Source organism: Natator depressus, chromosome 7 (genome assembly GCF_965152275.1).
Source record: "Natator depressus isolate rNatDep1 chromosome 7, rNatDep2.hap1, whole genome shotgun sequence".
Classification (NCBI taxonomy): domain Eukaryota; kingdom Metazoa; phylum Chordata; order Testudines; family Cheloniidae; genus Natator; species Natator depressus.
Window position 1 is genome coordinate 7,250,701 of NC_134240.1, and position 18,454 is coordinate 7,269,154.

Sequence of the window (18,454 nt, forward strand, 5' to 3'; positions counted from 1 at the left end):
CCACTTCAGCTAAATAATAGTTCTGGATATTGATTTGTATTGATGGGCTTTCTGGAGTGTCTTGGCCAATCGGTACGAGCTGTTCAGTCTAAGGCGGGATTGGTGGGGAGAATAAGAAACATGGGGTTATCCACATATAAAGTAAGATCTATCTCTGTAAAGTTATGTGTCACTGTGGAAGGACAGAAAGCTGTATTATGACTTTCCACTAGGGCTGTCAAATGATTAAAAAAAATTAATCGTTATTAATCGCAGTTTTAATCACACCATTAAACAATAATAGAATACCATTTATTTAAATATTTTTGGATGTTTCTACATTTTCAAAGATATTGATTGCAATTACAACACAGAAGACAAAGTGTACGGTGTTCACTACACGATTATTTTTTATTACAAATACTTGCACGGTAAAAAAGGTAAAAGAAATAGAATTTTTCAGTTCACCTCATGTATGAGGTGAATTGAAATTTTGTTCATCTTTTTACTGTGCAAATAATTGTAATAAAAAAAAATATAAAGTGAGCACTGTGCGCTTTGTGTTCTGTGTTGTAATTGAAATCAATATATTTGAAAATGTAGAAAAACAGTCAAAAATATTTATAAAAAATTTAAATTGGTGTTTTATTATTGTTTAACAGTGCGACTAAACCTGCAATAAATCGCCATTAATGTTTTAAATTGAGTTAATTTGTTTGAGTTAATGACTTGAGTTCACTGCAATTAATTGACAGCCCTACTTTCCACTGTATTGGTTGTCTTGCGTACACATCCATTGTATTGTTTTCTGCAGTGCAGAGAAGTACACTTAGTTCTATGTATATATCACATCAAAGTGTTTACAAATAGTTAGCATGTGATGGAGCAGGGAAGCCAAACAGCACCCAGATTGCATGAGATTCCAGGCACTTCAGCCAGAAGATTTATTTCCAATTTGTTGTTCATAAAGGAAGAGCGGGAGATTGGGATAAGGGTCCATTGAAGTGAAAACAAAGTCTTCTGTTCAGCCTGCAGTTTAATAGAATACACACAATACTGGCTTGGCATGGTGGCCTCTTTGCTTTCCAACACTGGTAAAAACCCCTCATTATTTTGTGCTTTTTCTAATATGACAAGCCCTGACCAATCAGACAGGAATGATTTGGGGAAACAAGATGACCAAATTGTTGTGTGTAGTTATATTGCTAATAATTCAGTGTATTTATAGTATGTTAAATGAACAAATGTTTTTAAAAGCAATGTGATTATTTCACTTACTAAGGCCTTGGTCTTGCTAACACTTATGCATGTGTTTAATTTGGCCTAGTGGCTCTAGAACTGGGAATCAGGAGACTCGAGTTCTAATCCTGGTTCTGTCACTAACCTGTTGTGGGAGTTCCGGCAGTTGTTTCACCTTTTTTGTGCCTCTGTTTTCCCTCCCATATCTATCTGTGTCTATTTAGATTGGAAGATTTTGGGGACAGGGACTGTCTATTATGTGTTACACAGTGTCTAGCAAAACGGAGCTGGGATCTGGATTGGGACCACTAGGCACTACATTGATACTACTGCTAACCGTAGCGAGCGGTGCTGCTTAATTCAGTGTTTAAGGCTGAAGATCATAGAATATCAAGGTTGGAAGGGACCTCGGAAGGTCATCTAGTCCAACCCCCTGCTCAAAGCAGGACCAATCCCCAATTTTTGCCCCAGATCCCTAAATGGCCCCCTCAAGGATTGAACTCGCAACCCTGGGTTTAGCAGGCCAATGCTCAAACCACTGAGCTATCCCTCCCCCCCACAAAGATATATGTGTTTGCAGGAACAGGGCCATAGTTTTTACATCAAGGCATTTGTTACCCTTTTCCATGAGAGTCTGTTGATTTCTGTGCTTAATTCTGCTTCAGTGATATCAAAACCACCAGGGGTTGATTAGGTTTGGTCCAGAGAAATAGGAAGTCTCCTTCGGTCTTACAAGCCCATCTGACTGCAAAACCCTGTCAATTAGCTGAGCCCAGAGCTAAAGGAGTAAACGTGGGACCTTCAAAATGTAAGCTTGGTCTGAAAAATACATTTAATTAGAACAAACACAGTCCAGAGAAAAAGAGATGGTCACTTGCCTGGTTGGCCCAGGACGCTTGCCCGTTTTGGTCTCCCCACCCTTCGAATTGATGTGTTTATTCCCCATCTCTCTCTGTTTTGCGTGTGTGGGGGTTTGGAACTCTGTGTGAATCACAGAAATCAGAGATGGAAGGAAATTCATTAGATCATCTTGGCTGGTCCCTGCCAATTTAGGATTATTCCCTATAGTAGGATCTTGAGTGCCTTCTCCAGTCTATTTTTAAATGACTCAGATGAGAGGGCTTTCCTCACTTTCCTAGGGAGACTGTTCCACAGTTTAATAGACCTCGCTGTTAGGGAATTTTCTTCCTGTTATCCAGCCTCCATTCTGCTTTTGCCTAATTTCATTGAACTGTTCCTAGCTATGCCCCACTAAACAGTTTTCCACCCTGTTTGGTTCTTTGCAAATACCGGTTGTCAATTATGACCATAGTCTATGGGAATTAATCACCATTTGCCTTGCTTGGCTGGGTCTTTGTTTTTACATAACTCCACTGCAGAGCCAGATGGGTTCTTTTCAGCACAGCTTTTCATCCAGAATAGCTTTTCTGAGAGAAATGCAGCATGTCAGCATGTGGGAGAACCTCTGGATTAATTCATAATTTAACATTTATATAAACACACACAGGACCCTCCTTTAGACTGCATAAAGGAACTGAATAAGACCTTACAGAAACAGCATAAGTAACCTAGACTCTCTAGCTGCACATAAAAGCTCAGGACACGGGCTTATGGCAGAACCCTAGCAGTCTGCCCTGCGTTTCCCTGCTCATTCTGCAGTCGATCATCCTGGTGTCTGCTGTGTTTTGAATAACAAACATGAACTTTTCAGGATACCAAGTTTTAGCGTATGAAGTTATAAAGATATGGAGGGAAAATGGCAAAAGTCCAAATGTGACTTAGACTCCTGTGTCCCATTTTCAAAAGTAACTTTGTCCCTTAGGAGCCTGCATCACTATTGAAAATGTGATTTAAGCACCTAAGTCCCTTTTGAAGATTCCACCTTTCATCTTAGACATGCTCTCCAGGAGGGACGAATTGCACGAAAAACTGCATGTGTCCAAATTGTGTGCATTAATCATGACGAGCATCCTAAGATTTTGGAGCATTATGAATCCACTGTTTTGAAGAAGGAAAACTGGCCATCTGCTGTGGATGTTATCAGTTTAGAAATCCATACTGGAAAGCACCCTCCAAATCAGTAGGAAAAAGAATGGCTAGTATGAGAGACGGATCCTTAGTTGTTTAATAAAGCAGAGACAAAACTATTTAGCTATGACAAACACCAATCAACATCATTATTTGTTGTTTGATTTTGCCACATACAAATAGAACATAAGCATCAATCACACAGAACAACCAAGTTACCAAGGAGAATCTATAGATAGCATTATATACAGAGTCACCCAATGACAGAAGAATGACCAGGGCCATACTGGGATGTTCTCATACAACCAATCAGGAGCCCCACACTGGTATCACTGGGATTGGGCTAGTGCGGTTATCTGGTTATTTACAAGAGAATCTTGGCTTTGCGGCATAAAGGTAGCAAGGTTTTAAAGAACATCCATAACTGTATTCTTGTATAAAAGAGGAATAATGCTACAAATGTAAAGTGATGTTATTGATTTCTATGATGGCAGCAGCTAGAAGAGTTTAAGATCAGGCCCCCATCCTGTTAGGCACCGTACTTGAACCTAATAAAAGTATAGTCCCTGCCCCAAACAAGTTGTAATGGAAACCAAAAAGATGGAGATAAACAGGGAGTTTGAAGATGAGAGGGCAAGGGACCAGTGAAATGATCCTATTTGGTATAATAAACAGCCAGCCTGGCATCCTCACAGTCTGTTCATTGCACCATCTTGCTTGCTAATAGCAATTTCACTGATCATATTGTATGTTTGACTTGATTCTTAACGCCCGTTGCATGGAAAACACCATGTATGTCAGTGATCTCATCTGTGTGTGTATAAATGATGATCTAAAATAAATGGATTGGCGCATGATATGTGCGGAAGAGAACAACACATAGTCCCTAATCACATTGGGTAAAAAATCAGGGACCCACCTACATTGAAATATATTAAAACAGGAGTGATTTTTAAAGAAACGCCCTGGAGTGGCTTGAGGGAATAGTTAATATTTTATTAAGCTAAGGACTCCTTCCCCCCACCCCCCGCCCAAACAGGGATGTTAGGCACATATGGGATGGAAAGGCAGAACTGATTATCAGTTTTTGTATGGGTTTTTTTTAGTGTTCTGCTTTGCATTGTTTTATTTGCCAAAAAGAAAATAAATTCATTAAATATTTGCAAATCTGCATTGCTGCAGACTTAAATACATACTTAGCGATTCCCTGTAAGTGATTTACTTCAAACCCTCTTCAGTTCTTTCTCACTCCATCTGCTTGTTCGAGTACAAAAGTTCCTTGGGAAAAATCACTTATTACATCACTGAAAAATGCTGCAAAAATAGCTTTTCACTTGAGTTCCCATCTTTGGATTTAACTCACAGGGGATCGGGTAGATTCAAATGTTTAATAACTTCTTATTTTCCTTTCTCTTTAAACACAGGATCTCTGGTCGTGGAAGCAGGGTCACGTGGTTGATTCTTGGCAGTCGGCAACCTGTGGAGCTATTGCAGGTGCAAAGGATTATATGTTATACTGGGAACTGCTCAAGAAGAAAGGGAAAAATGTGCAAATCTATTAAGTATAGCAGAACAACATTCCTTTGTAATTCTAGTTTGTTTAGAGGAAAATGGATCCAGTTGTTATTTGGAAGAAGGAAAGTCCTTTACCGGGCGTGGGGAAAGAACACTGAAAAGGGTGTCTGCTTGAAAGACAACCAATTTGTTTTTGACAAATTTCTGTTATTTAAAAAGCAGGGGCCTGTCAGTCAGGCTTCCAGATTATCTTGTTGTTGATTTGTAAAATCCTCCACGAGGAGAGGCTTTGCTTGGGTGCGGGTCTGTGCAGCTGTCTGCCCCAAGCTGTTCTCCAGGGGTTTAAGTGATTGCAGGGAGAAGCCATGATTCACCATTCATGTGACAGCTTTGACAGCAGCACAGATTAAGGAGAGTCAGGAGAGCAGAGGATAGCACTGCAACAGCCTGGAGGCAGGACAAAACATCTGGGCAATCTCCAGACGCTAGCACAGGGAAAACAAATGGCAGAATACAATATCGCACTATTTATTACCAAACAAGCCAAAAGTTAATTGAATTCTTCAGTAGGCCTCTTGGCCTCGTTCTGCCTACTGTAGATGTTTAAAATAACTTTTAAAATGTCAATTAATTAATGACTCATCAATATATATGACAAGTTACAGAGAAGAAAAACAACAAACTGTCTTAATAGAAAAACCAGATTAGTCGTTAAGAGATGAACGGCCAGAGCGTTTCCCAAAGGAAGTAAAATACAGTTTAAGATTCCAAATTGGTAACAGAATATATGAAGGAATAAATCCTGTTTAAAAGCAATAATAGGGTTTCTGAAGCTGGAGATGAATAACAAATAAGTTTTGGCTTTGGTAATCTGCTGATTTACCAGAAAAGGGCCTTTAGATTGTCTTTAAATAATTAAAAAATAGGGATCTAAATATCTCTTATGTACCTAATTGGATATGAAGTTTCTGACCTCCAAGTATTATTATTGGTAATATTGCAATAGAGATCAAGTCACCAGTCAAGCCTTCTGTTTGGTATTAGGCACTGTAGATATACATAGTAAGAGACAGTCCCTTCTCTGAATAGCTTACAGCTGAAATAGACCAGACAAAGTCTGATTATCCCCATTTTACAGGTTGGGATCTGAGAACTGGTCCACACTCAGATTTTACACTGATTTAGCTAAATCAGTGAAAACCCTTGCATGGATGCAGTTATATTGACATAAAAGTGTTTATGTCCAAAACCAATTGTACTAGTATGAAAACTTTAAAATGAATCAATATAACTCAGGCCTGAAAATTTAGATCGACCCAGCTACATCGCTCAGGGGTGTGAAAAATTCACCACTCTCAGCACCATACTTAAGCCGACCTAACCTCTAATGTAGATGTAGCTAGGTTGACGGAAGAATTCTTGGCCTGGATTAATGCTAGGGGTTGTGTTGATTTAATGAGATCTGTTTCTAAACTGCTATTGTTAAATCAGTGCAAAAACTGCATGTAGACAAACCCTGAGACACAGAGGAATCATGTGATTTGTCCAGGGACTTCTCCCAGGAAGTCTCTGGGAAAGCTAGGAATTGAATTCAGGTCTCCTCTGAGTCCCAGTCCAGTGCCTTAACAACAAAATCACCCTTCCTTGCCTTGTCCATTTGATTCTGCTCAGGGTGGTTGTGACTAGAATTGTTACCACCTACTGGCTTTTAGGTGACCTATGCTCACCCCCTAGTGAACACATGTGAAAGAAAAAAACGTCCAAGGACCTGGTCCTGTGAAGTGTGCCCAGTTTCCCCTGGGACTCATTGGCAAAGCCATAAATGTGAGTCCAGGACACTCAGCATTGCACAGTGGTCAGTCAGGACCTCACAGGTTTGCGTCTGACCGTCTGGACTGGCTCTGCAGAGGCACCCTGTTTTGAACTAACTTTTCATTTCCATCGAGTCCCGTCAGCATTCCGCATGGGGGTTTCAGTGCCATTGACCGCAGTGGAGCTATGCACAGTGCATAAAGTTAAGCACGTGCATTATTCTTTGCTGGGCTGGGGTCTAAAGTTTGTTGGATATGTTGTAGCAGATGGAAAACGTTCCTTCTTTTACACTCTGCCATTCCCCTCTTTCCTCCTTCCTGGTTTTTCCTCTCTTTTCTCCTTTTTCCTTCCCACCAACAATATTCACACATCCCCTTGTTTTAAGACCAGCTCCAAAACTCATTGAGATTAAGAGGAGTCTTTCCACTGACTTCACTAGCTTTTGGATTAGGCCCTTACTCTTTTACCTCCTCTCCCCATGACATGTAATAGGAGGGCATCATATGTTGATCTAATCAGACATTGCCTCCAATGTCTGCTCCTTTGCTACAACGAGTAGTTCCCTGTTTCTGAAGTCTGTAAATGTTTCTGCAGCTAAAACATATCAGAATAAACTGCCTGCGTAAATTTGTAAACTTAATCTATTTTATGAGGAGGTCAGGGGGGAGAAAACCCAATCTAGCCACAGATGCAAACCCTCCATAAATAGAACTATGTGCATATATTGCACTAGAGTGATTGTAATTCACCACATTATAACCTCTGGAAAGGCAGAAAAAGGCTTTTATGCAAGTAACAACTAAGCCATAATCATTGTGATGTTACCAATACCACAATGATAGTGTTGAGACACAGAGAACATGTTGGACTCGTACTTCCCTTGTGTTCTTTGCTCCACCACAAAATTTGACCAAACATTTTAGAGGTCGGGAGAACAGGCTTGGTGATAAAGCAAACAAGCTGAATACACAGTCCTTTTTTGGCTTCTAGTTCTAGACAAATTGTTGGATGTTTTCTAGCTTGATCATAATTTAGTGTTTGGTGGAGAGAAAACAGACAGCATCAGTATATTGAATTCCATCCAAAACACCTGTTCCATTAACGCCTGTGAAATTGCAGTGACTAAAGTCAAAGATCTGTGAGAGACCTGACTGTCTTTCTTATTGTTTCTGCACATTTTTACACATATGCAATCAATGCACTTATATATATAAACGCAGTAACCATGAGCATAAATCTAAATGAGACATTGAGTTCTTTCTCTGCCAGCTGTTAATAATCTAATCCATAGGTGCCGTGTCTTGATTTATGTAATTTCTTCTTCCTCTCTGGTCCCTTGGCCAGAGATGATGGTTAGAGAAGCCTGGGGGCTGCTCTAATTTGTGCCATCTGGCAAGGATCCCAACAGACCTTCTGTCAGGTGAAGAAAGCCAGAGTGCAACCTACTCAGGTCAAACCTCAAACTCCCCCCACCCCCAACACATGTTCTATAATAAGAACGGCAGGGAATGTGGTGTAAGAGCCATCATAGGTGTCTATGCCTTCTAGGAACTAGCACATGCCAGGGAAGTCGCTGTTTGAATAGCACAGAGGGAGCAGAGTGGGATTCAGAGTCTGCCCCAGAATGTCAGGATGCAAAATCAACAGGATGGAAAATAATACTATAAGCTATTGTCATGGCACCTGGGCCACTGTTTCATTCTGGTGAGCTTGTCTTGCTGAAGATAAAGCAGAAACAGAAGGGGAGGGGGTGTAGAGATGCGTGATGGAAAATTATTAGAATTATAGGCTTCCATCTGAGAGAACCTGAAAATACAGAGATTCTTTTGTTTGGAGAGGAAATGAATGAGGGGGACACGATAGAGCGATATAAAATAATGAACAGTGCAGAGAGGGAGGATAGAGTACTAATGGTTAGACCTCAGTGCCCTAGGCCTGCCCGTTCAGTTTCCCATCTCTGATACTTCTGAGGAAGGAGACCGACCAACCTCCCTCCCCCCCACCCCGACTACATTGGGGGCTCCTTCCTGGCCCCTGCAGGTGGCCAACTGAAACCCTGAACCATGAGCTTCTAGGAACATTAGATGTAAATTGGGAGTGAGCCCTGCCTGCTACCATCACAACCATAGAACTGCAGTCATAAATTTGTCCAGCTCTCTCTTAAAATTAATTGTTTGCCCCGCACCTCTTATGAGGAGGCTGTTCCAGAACCTCAGCCCTCTGATGGTTAGAAACCCTTTTTCTGATTTCCAGCCTGAATGTGTTCATGGCCAGTTTATATCCACTTGTTCTTCTGCCTCTGAAGGTCTGAGCCTTACATACTATGTTAATGGGGCTCTAGAAGTACCTTAATAAAATAAATAAATCAGGGCTCCTATTTCCCTTTCCCATATCACAAGAACAAGAGAACGCTCAGTTAAATGGAAGGCCAACCAGTCTAAAACTGATCAAAAGAAATACCACAGAATTTAACCTGTGGCGCTCACTGCTGCAAGAGGCCAAGAGCTTGGTAGGAATGAAAAATCTGGACAATTAGGTTGTGTCGACGCTAGAAAGCTTAGTGTACCAATGCAGCTGCGCCTCTGTAAGATCTCTCGTGTAGCCGCTCTATGCCGACGGGAGAGAGCTCTCCCATCGACATTATTAAACCACCCCCAACGAGTGGCGGGAGAACTCTTCTGCTGACACAGCACTGTACACACTAGCGCTTATGCTGGCATAATTTATGTCGCTCAGGGAGGTGCAAGATTCACACCCTTGAGCGACATATGTTTTGCCACCGTAAGTGGTAGCATAGACGTAGCCTGGTATAGATAATGAGAATGTGCATAGTTACAACAGAGAAGGTAAAATTTTTCAAAATATAAACTACAAACTCTAAACCTCCTGTTCTACGGCAGGTCTGATGGGGGTTAGGACGAAGATTCTCCTGTAGGCAGATTATTCTATCGTAGTCCAGTAGCAGGTTTCTTGCAACCTGGGACCTATGTCCAAACGTTGTAACTGGCGGTATCTGGTAGTGACCACTGTCAGAGAGTAGGTGCTGGGCTAGCTGGGTCACTGACCTAATCCAATATGGCAGTTCCTGTCTGCAAAAGAGCCGGAATGTCACTTCAATGCAGCGGAAAAATTCTCTGATTAAATATGCCCTCTTTCTCCAGGCCATAAAAAAATATGTGGGGCTGCACATGAATGATTGATACACTGTAGTGACACAGTCACCGACAGAGTGGAGGAGCGAGTCTTGTGAATCATGAAGCACTGACAAGGTCTTTTTACGTGTTAAGTGGAAGGTCGCTGTCCTCTCCTTTTTGATCTAATTAACTTTGACAAGATTACACGCTGGGCCTGAGAGCCTCCTTAACCAGAAAAGGCAGTGAGGAAATCTGATTTCAAGACCTTCCTTTTGCAGGTACTCAGATCTCCAAATCTAAATGGATTAAATCATTACAGATCAGACAAATTGTCCCTAGGTTCCTGTATTCTGTCCTGGTTTGATTCTCCCTTTAATAGGCCATATGGCTCTGCTCACCAGTACATGAGAGTCACCGGTCTGCAAAGAACTCTGGTAGCACTATACACTGTCAATAAGGCATGCACTGAGTAGATTAAGAACTGGTTGACAGCTCTCAAAAAGTAGTTGTCAATGGGGAATTATCATTGAATGTGGGTGTGTCCAGTGGGGTTCTGCACAGATAGGTGCTAGGCCCGATGCTATTCAGCATTTTCATCAATGATGTGGAAGTTGATATAAAACCACTGCTGCTCAATAGCAGGTGACACAAAGATTGGCAGAGTTGTAAGTGAATCGGACAGGGCAGTCATGCAGAGTGATCTGGATCACTTGGCAAGCTGGGTCTATTCAGCCAAAATGCATTTAAAACAGCCAAATGCGAAGCTATCCATCCAGGAGCAAGGAATGCAGGCCACACGTACAGAAGGGAGTCTGTGTCCTGCAAAGAGGTGACTGTAAAAAGGATTTAGGAGCCATAGTGAACAAACAACTGAGCATGAGCTCCCTGTCAGATGCTGCAGTAAAAGGGGCTCATGCGACTTGTGGGCGTATAGACAGGGGACGAGTGAGTTGGAGCAGGGAGTTGCTTTTTACCTTTATACATGGCATTAGTGAGAACAGTCCTAGACAGCGTGTACAGCTCTGGTGTTCACATTTGAGAAAGGGGGTTGAAAAATCAGAGAGGGGGCCAAATAGAGCCATCAAAGATGATTTAAGGGCTGGAGAAAATGCTGTACAGCAAGAGACTTAAAGAGCTCTGTCTGTTTAGCTTACCCAAAAGAAGGCTAAGGGCTTGTCTATACTTAAAGCACTGCAGCAGGACAGTAGCCATAGCGCTGCCTACACTGGGAGTTAGGTCGGTATAGCTGCCTTGCTCAGAGGTGTGGATTTTCCAGACATAAGTTGGTAGTGAAGACCAGATCTTAGAAGTGACTTGATTCCAGTGTCCAAGTGTCTTTACAGGGAGAAAATCCCAAGATCTAGCCTCTTCTAGCAAAGTAGTAGATTCTTCATCTCTTGATGTCTTCAAATCCAGACTGCCTGCCTTTCTAGAAGACATGCGTTAGTCAAGCACAAGTTACTGGGCTCACTACAGGGGTGACTGAGTGAAATGTTAATGGCCTGTGATATACAGGAGGTCAGAGTAGGTGACATAATGGTCCTTTGTGGTCTTAAGCCCTGTGAATCTATGAAAGGTCCATGCTGCACCTAAGCCCAGAGGAAGCATGTGCTTAACCCACAGGGCTGATCTGGGATTTAGGAATTAATTTAGCCAATAATGTCCTTAGAAGCACCTGGTGGTTACAGTGGTGTCACCTGCAGCTATGTGAAAAATGAAGAACTGGGTGCCTGGTTGGATCCTGGTTTGTTGAAGGGGCTAGCAGACTTTCTGGTGAACTTTGGGGACTTTTTCTCTTGATTCCAGGAGTCCTTTATGCTGGCCTCTCTCTCTCCAATGCAGGCCCAAGGATCTTCTCTGCACTCTACGTGCTGGTGTCTTGGGGCATAGTTTGCTCCCACTCTTGCCTCCAGGTATTTTGCAGGGTGAGAGGAGGGGAAGCATAAAACAAGTTGCCCTCTGTCCTATCCACAGGATGTGTTTTTGTGGAGTGCCTGCCAGAACCCGCAACGCATGCATGCACTGTTCGGCAGCAGCAGGGCCTAGAGCTATCGCGGGTCCTACCTCTGCTTCCCTAATGCTGGGGCCTGAGACAGCACAGACTGTACTATGCAGTAATTTGCTCCGTCCTGCTTCCTCCCAGATCTGGTCTGCACGGGGAAGGAGGAATGGCAGTAAATCGCCAGTGGGAGACTAGCCTACGGGAGTTTCAAGGATTTTGGGGTTTCCTGCCTCTATGTTTGCTAAACAAAAGAAAATCACCTCCCTCTGTAGAAATTATGGAATCCTAGAAATCTGTCGGGCTGGAAGGGACCTCGAGAGGTCATCTCATCCAGCCCCTTCCCCTGAGACAGGGCCAAATGTACCTAGATCACCCCTGGCAGGTATTTACCTAAGATGTTCTTAAAAACCTCCAGTGATGGAGATTCCACAAAGTGCCGTGGAAACCTCCCTATTTCAGAGCTTAACCACCCTTATAGTTAGAAAGTTTTTCCTAATCGTTAACCTACATCTCCCTGGCTGCAGATTAAGCTGGTTACTTCTTGTCCTACCTTCAGTGGACCTGGAGAACAGTTGATCACCATCCTCTTCATAACAGCTCTTAACATATTGGAAGACTTATCAATTTCCTCCTCAGTCTTCTTTTCTCAAGACTAAAAAAAAACCCTGGGTATGTTTAACCTTTTTAACCATAATGCTTTTACTTAACCCAGGGGGTGTGAAAATATCACCCACTGTTTAGGAATATTTGCCATTGAGAAATGAATTGCAGAGAGGATTGCAAGCTTTGGGTTTGGTTTAGGCCAGTCATTCGACATTAGTGTGTGTACAGCATGTATGCAAATGATCCTAATGTACAGCAGTCACTGTAACTTTACATGATACAGGAAGCAGAAATTTGTTCTCAGCGAGCATGTAAAGCATGTTCACAGTGTTAGATTTACTTATCACTGTGTTGGAAATATTAATGAGCGAGCAGCCTTCTCTTTGTGTTCAGTGTCGGTGTACATTCTCTGTAGGTGAATCTAGATGCTAACGAGCTAAGCAAAGACTCCAGCCCCCCTCTACACCGCAACTATAAATGAGTCAGGGGACCCAGTAACAGCATGGTTGTGCCTGATCTGGTTACAAAGTGTTTAAAGGTGATGGTGCAGCCAGGACCTTACTGCAACCCAGGAGCTTTGGACAGTCCAGTTTCAAATGCGCTTCTTTGAAATGGTCAGGTCCTGTCTACGCTACAACTTCCTTCCATTTATAAACCAGGTTAGGGGACAACCAGGTAGGAACCAAGTCCCCTGACACAGTTATAGTTGTAATGCAAATGGGACCATTACCTTATTAGCTGTAGCCTGTCAGTGAAACTGTTCTTGGAAAGTAATAAACCTTATGAGCTTATTCCAAAATGCCAAAGATAATTGTTAGAGTAAAGGCGGGGCAAATTGATTTTGTCACACCCATTGCCTTATATAAAACATGGCTCCCATCACGGCCAGCTATAAATTTTAGATCTAGTCAAGCATATGCAAGTGTGCATTTAATTTAGCTGTTCCGTTGCTGTATGTCGTGTTCACGACGCACATTATTATTGGTGCTGTCATCATTCTAAATCAATTCTTAGATCTGTAAGAAATACTTCCTGGTGAGGGAAAAGGAAGAAATTGACATGCTAATGGCAAAAAAGCCAAAAAGATCCAAACAGACATTTGGGAAAATGGAGAACTACTCAGCCTAGATTAAAACACTGGATAAGAACGTTTGGAGACATTGTATCCGAGAGTAAATTGTACGCAAGCCAGGCGCTGTAGCAGCCTAGATTTATACCACTGCCAATGAGAAACTTTGTTAGGACTAAGAACGCTTTAAGAAACTGCCAGGCTCAGTTGAGAAAAATAATTTAACATTATGGAGACGCTGGTAATGATTCCATAGTCTGTCCTGAGATTTGCGCTTCAAGCAGGACTAAAATCCCTGTGTTTCACAATTTTACACTAATCCTGTTCTGTGGGTAAAGGAAAGACTTCAGTTTCCGGCCTTGTTAATTTGGAAGTGTTTATGAGTATTATTTTAGCTACTTTAAAAGGACAGCACTGACATCAGCACGAAAGGTTCTAACCAAATTGTTCTCTCAAGGCCAGTTGGTCATTTAGTCCAGAACTGGCTTAGAATGGAAAAGAAGTCTGACCTTAAGTTAATATGGAGCAAGAATGGGCTGGCACATAGTCTAATTTGCTTAAGGTCTTCATATTGGATTCCTGAATGTAATCCCTTTTTCTGTGACTTACAGGGGCATAGCCCCCTCCAAAGCAAAACTGATCAACCAACCTACTGTGAGGAGAAGCTGATCACCTTAATCCACTTATTGCTTGAAGTTCCCTGATCAGTTTGAGAACCATGGGCTTGCCCGTACACATACCAGACAACAAATACCTAATTGTCACTGAATGTTGCGTTATGAGCCATATGAAGTTTCTCCCATTCAATTGATATAGAAAGCTACTCAAAGAGCCAGTTGGCCTTCTTTTTACATGAAGAATGATGTTGATATTGGAAAACTCAGAAGAAGAGAGAAAGAGAGAGCAGAGTTAAAACACCAGCCAGAGGATAAATTTGCAATAGCTTACAGATGTAAAGAGGTCCCGTTCTGCGGGCCCTCCCCCCCCCCCCCCAGAGAAATAAGATCAATAAGGTACCACAAGGACTCCTCATTGTTTTTGCTGATACAGACTAACATGGCTACCCCTCTGAGATCAGTTTCTCTCTATTCCATGCACTGGGTTTATACAAACCCCAGAGAATAAGATTGTTCTTTTCTTTTCTTTTCTTTTCCTTCCCTTCTGTCCTTAATGTTGCACTGTTAACGAAAAGTAAATATTTATTTTGGTGCATCTCTAGCTTTGAGCTCCTCCTTTTGAGTTCACATATTGTGGCTGGGGAGAAAGAGTGAGAGATCAGAGTTAAATTTAGAGTGGGGCAATAAAGAGAATGGTTGGAGGGGTTGCTTAGCGGGATTGGAAGAGGCTCATACGCGAATGAGGGTAGTATAAGAACCTATAGAGAACAGAATAGAATAGACCCGGGATAGTGAAAGAGGCAGAGGCTGTACTCGCTGAATTAAAATTGTGTGTGTGAGAGAGAGAGAGAGAGAGAGAAGGGGTGGGGGAGGGCTGATAGGCCCTGTCTGTTCTTTAGGATCCAATTCTACAATTGCGTAGCTTTAGCATGATGTCGCTCCCTTGACTTCAGTGGAATTACTGCTGATTTACACCAATGTAAGCGACATCAGAACTGGGATCTTAGTTTGCTAGAGGCTGGTTGTCTCTTTGGAGGGCAGAGCAAACCGGTTGCATTGTCCCTGCACAATCCTTGATGACTGACTATTACCAAAAAGAAAAGGAGCACTTGTGGCACCTTAGAGACTAACAAATTTATTTGAGCATAAGCTTTCGTGAGCTACAGCTCACTTCATCGGATGCATTATTATCAAGGAAGTCACAGCTGGGCCAGCCCTTCTGAGTGAAAGTAATGTGCTCTGAGAGTGGCGAGGACAGGGAAGAGGGAAAATGCATTGAAAGAAGAGTGTGCTTGTCACGATGGTGCTGGAGGGGGGAGGCAGGGGAGCCAGAAGAAGAAAACGCTCTGTAGTGGAAAAATATTTAACCTGGAAGGGAGGGGAGTTGGGAGAGCTTGGATGATGGATCACTTTGCAGAGTCCCCCTAGCAACAAACAGATTGGGCTGTCAGATGTTGGGATACTCCATTTTGTTTCTTTCTGAAATAGCATTTGCCTGTATTGTAAGAGAGCTTACAGGGAACCTCAGAGTTATGAACGCTTGGGGAATGAGGGTTGTTTGTGCCTCTGAAATGTTCATAACTCTGAACCAGACGTTCTGGTTGTTCTTTCGAAAGGTTACAGCTGAACACTGACTTAATAGAGCTTTGAAACTTCACTACGCAGAATAAAAATGCTGCTCTTCCTTTATTTTTTTAGTAGTTTACATTTAACGCTGTACTGTGCTGAATTTGCTTTTTATTTTAATTTTTTGGTCTCCGCTGCTGCCTGGTTGTGTCCTTCTGGTTCCAAATGAGGTGTGTGGTTGACTGATCTGTTCGTAACTCTGAGGTTCTACTGTATTATCAGCAGGGCCCATCCAACCACTGCAAGACACCTGCTTCCTTTAACACCGTAACCATAATTCCAGATCCAATCTCCCTGAATATGGAGATTCAGATTGAGTGTCTTGTGGACATCATTAATGACCACATTTGCCTATTTATGGGGCGTAGCACCTTTTCATCCATACTACTTTACCTAAGTCTGCCCAGCACCCAGCACAATTAAGTCCTAACCCATGGCTGGGGCTCTTAGGTGCCACCGTAAGACAAATCAATAATAATAATATATCTACCTATCTAGTATAGTTTCTCTGTCTGGTCAGAAGTTCACTCTCAAAAGACAGGGAAAAATATGCTGTGCTTATTTCCTTTCTGTGTGCATGAGTGAGCAATTTAATTTGCTTTACAATATATAAGTGTTTAAAATGGAAACTGGTTTCTTATCTTATCAGCTCTTTGGGTCAGGGACTGTCTCTTACTATATATATGTACAGCGCCTTGCACAAGGGAACCCAAGTGTCAGGGTTCCTGGGTGCTAGCATAATAGAGTAAAAATAACAATAATAATAAAAATAATACTAAATAATGATTTTTCTGTAGATGCAAAATAATAAACTCTATCTACAGATACTGCAAACATACCCAGATTTTGAACCGAGGACCACGCTGTAAGCATTAATAATTAAATGGTTTTGGCCCAGGCTGTGGGAATTGTCAATGGGGTGGCATACATGTTCAGCAAACAATGTCTCACTTGTGTTTGGTATTTTAATATGCTCAGGTGGATTTGCAGCTGTAATCACCACACCTCTAGACGTAGCAAAGACAAGAATTATGTTGGCAGAGGTAAGAAATGGAAGAACGCTGAGCAAATGGACAGGTGCATGGGCTGCAGTGCCAAAACTTTGGCATGGTAGCAACAAAATGAAATGTAGCACTGCACCTATCACTAATGACTTCTGCTCTTGTACTTTAAGCCAGGAATTGATGTGAATGTGCGTTACATGGATGGATAAAAACAGTGTTGCTTTACTTTGTCCTGTAATTACTGTTCTTGTTCTTTCACCTCCCGCCTCATGTCTCCCAAAGGAACAGTCTAAGACGTCACTCTGCTTTGTGCTGGGTTGTCCTGGGGATATGCTGAAATCTAGACTGCCAGTGGTTAATGCAGAAGTCTTAATGACAAATTCTTTATAGGGTCAAACTCCCTAAATGAAAAATCCAGGCAGGAACTAATTCCTCTGTGAGGTTTTTAAAACAACAGGGGATTGTTTGCATTATTCTCCATAGGCAGGCTTGACACCAGACTTTCTGTCCTAGAATTTCAAACCATTGCTGCAACTCTGCCAGTGATGGCAAAAGCAGGAGTGCTAATGTCGGTGTGCCTCTGTTGTTGTAATGAGCGTGTCATCTCGCCTAGCCCCGAGCAGGTCTAGATTATGGGATGGTTAAAATGCAAGCGGCTGGTACACACTGTTGGGATATATTGTTATCCTTTAAGGAGCTGCACTGATGGAGTCAGAGTTATCCCATATGGGTCAGTTCTCTCCACCAGCCAAGTCCCTGAGTAGATTAATCAGCTATTTCTCACTGGTCATTTGCACCTCATCTGATGACTGGTGCTGCGTTATAGACACACACCACATTATGTAAAGAGTGTGCTCCGCATCTTTGTGTGCGTGTGTGTTCGTACATAGTACAGCCTCATTCAGCAGATGTATCACAGGGAGGGCGCATGGCCTGTTGGTTAGAGCATGTTGGTTAGAGCTGGGTTTTGTTCAGAACTCTGCCCCTACGTTTGCATTTCCCCCTCTGTAAAGGAATGGCGGGACTCACTCGCCTCTTAGAGGTAAGTTGAGGCTCTCTGATGGAAGGTGCCAAACTGTGTCATTTTGTATTAAGCATTTTACGTTGGCTGAGCCATAGGTGTCATTTAATGACCTGTAACCGTACTGTTTGCCCTGCAGTGCCTTTCTCAGGTTTTCTGAATGATTGTCTCGAGTATATATTATTAAACTAAACTCCCAGGCAAGCGTCTTATGGGCTTTGAAATGATGACATGGCAACCATGCAAGTTAGCCAAAGTATTTGTGTTAAAGTCTGATTCATGTATTAGGTGCAGGAGAGGCAGTGGAGTCCACTCGACTGGGATTCCAGACACCTGGGTTCTATTCCCAGCCCTGCCACTGACATGCTATGGGGCCTTGGGACAGTTGTCTCACCTCTGTGCCTCAGTTTCTCCTTTGTCTGTGCTGTCTGTTTAGATTGTCTTTGGGGCAGGGATTGTCTCTCAGTATGTGTCCGTACAGTGCCTAGCACAGTGGGGCCATGATCTTGATGAGGGCCACTAGACAATACCATTGCTCTGTTTCGCAGTGTACATGGATAGGTAGCTTGATAAATAACTGAATCCAACTGGTGATTGATTGAATTATGGTCTCTCTGTTCTTGTGATACAGGCTGGTTCCAGCAATGCCAGTGGGAACGTATTCTCTGCCCTGCACAGTGTCTGGAGGTCACAAGGGCTACCTGGGTAAGGACTCTCTTGTGAGAGACTATCTATGAGACAGATAAGTGTGTGTGTGTGCGCTTAATGCGCTGTAAAAAAATATGAATTGGCTTGCCGTTCACAA

The 18,454-nt window shown here is 42.5% G+C and overlaps 1 protein-coding gene across 1 annotated transcript in view; it reads left to right on the forward strand.

The window, feature by feature from the left end:
* Positions 1–18,454, forward strand: part of SLC25A26 (solute carrier family 25 member 26) — a 145,865-nt gene that overhangs the window by 115,854 nt on the left and 11,557 nt on the right. The window contains exons 7-9 of the mRNA XM_074957437.1: positions 4,671–4,740; positions 16,603–16,667; positions 18,281–18,354. Coding sequence (XP_074813538.1) covers positions 4,671–4,740; positions 16,603–16,667; positions 18,281–18,354 — 209 coding nt within the window. The remainder of the gene's footprint in view (positions 1–4,670; positions 4,741–16,602; positions 16,668–18,280; positions 18,355–18,454) is intronic.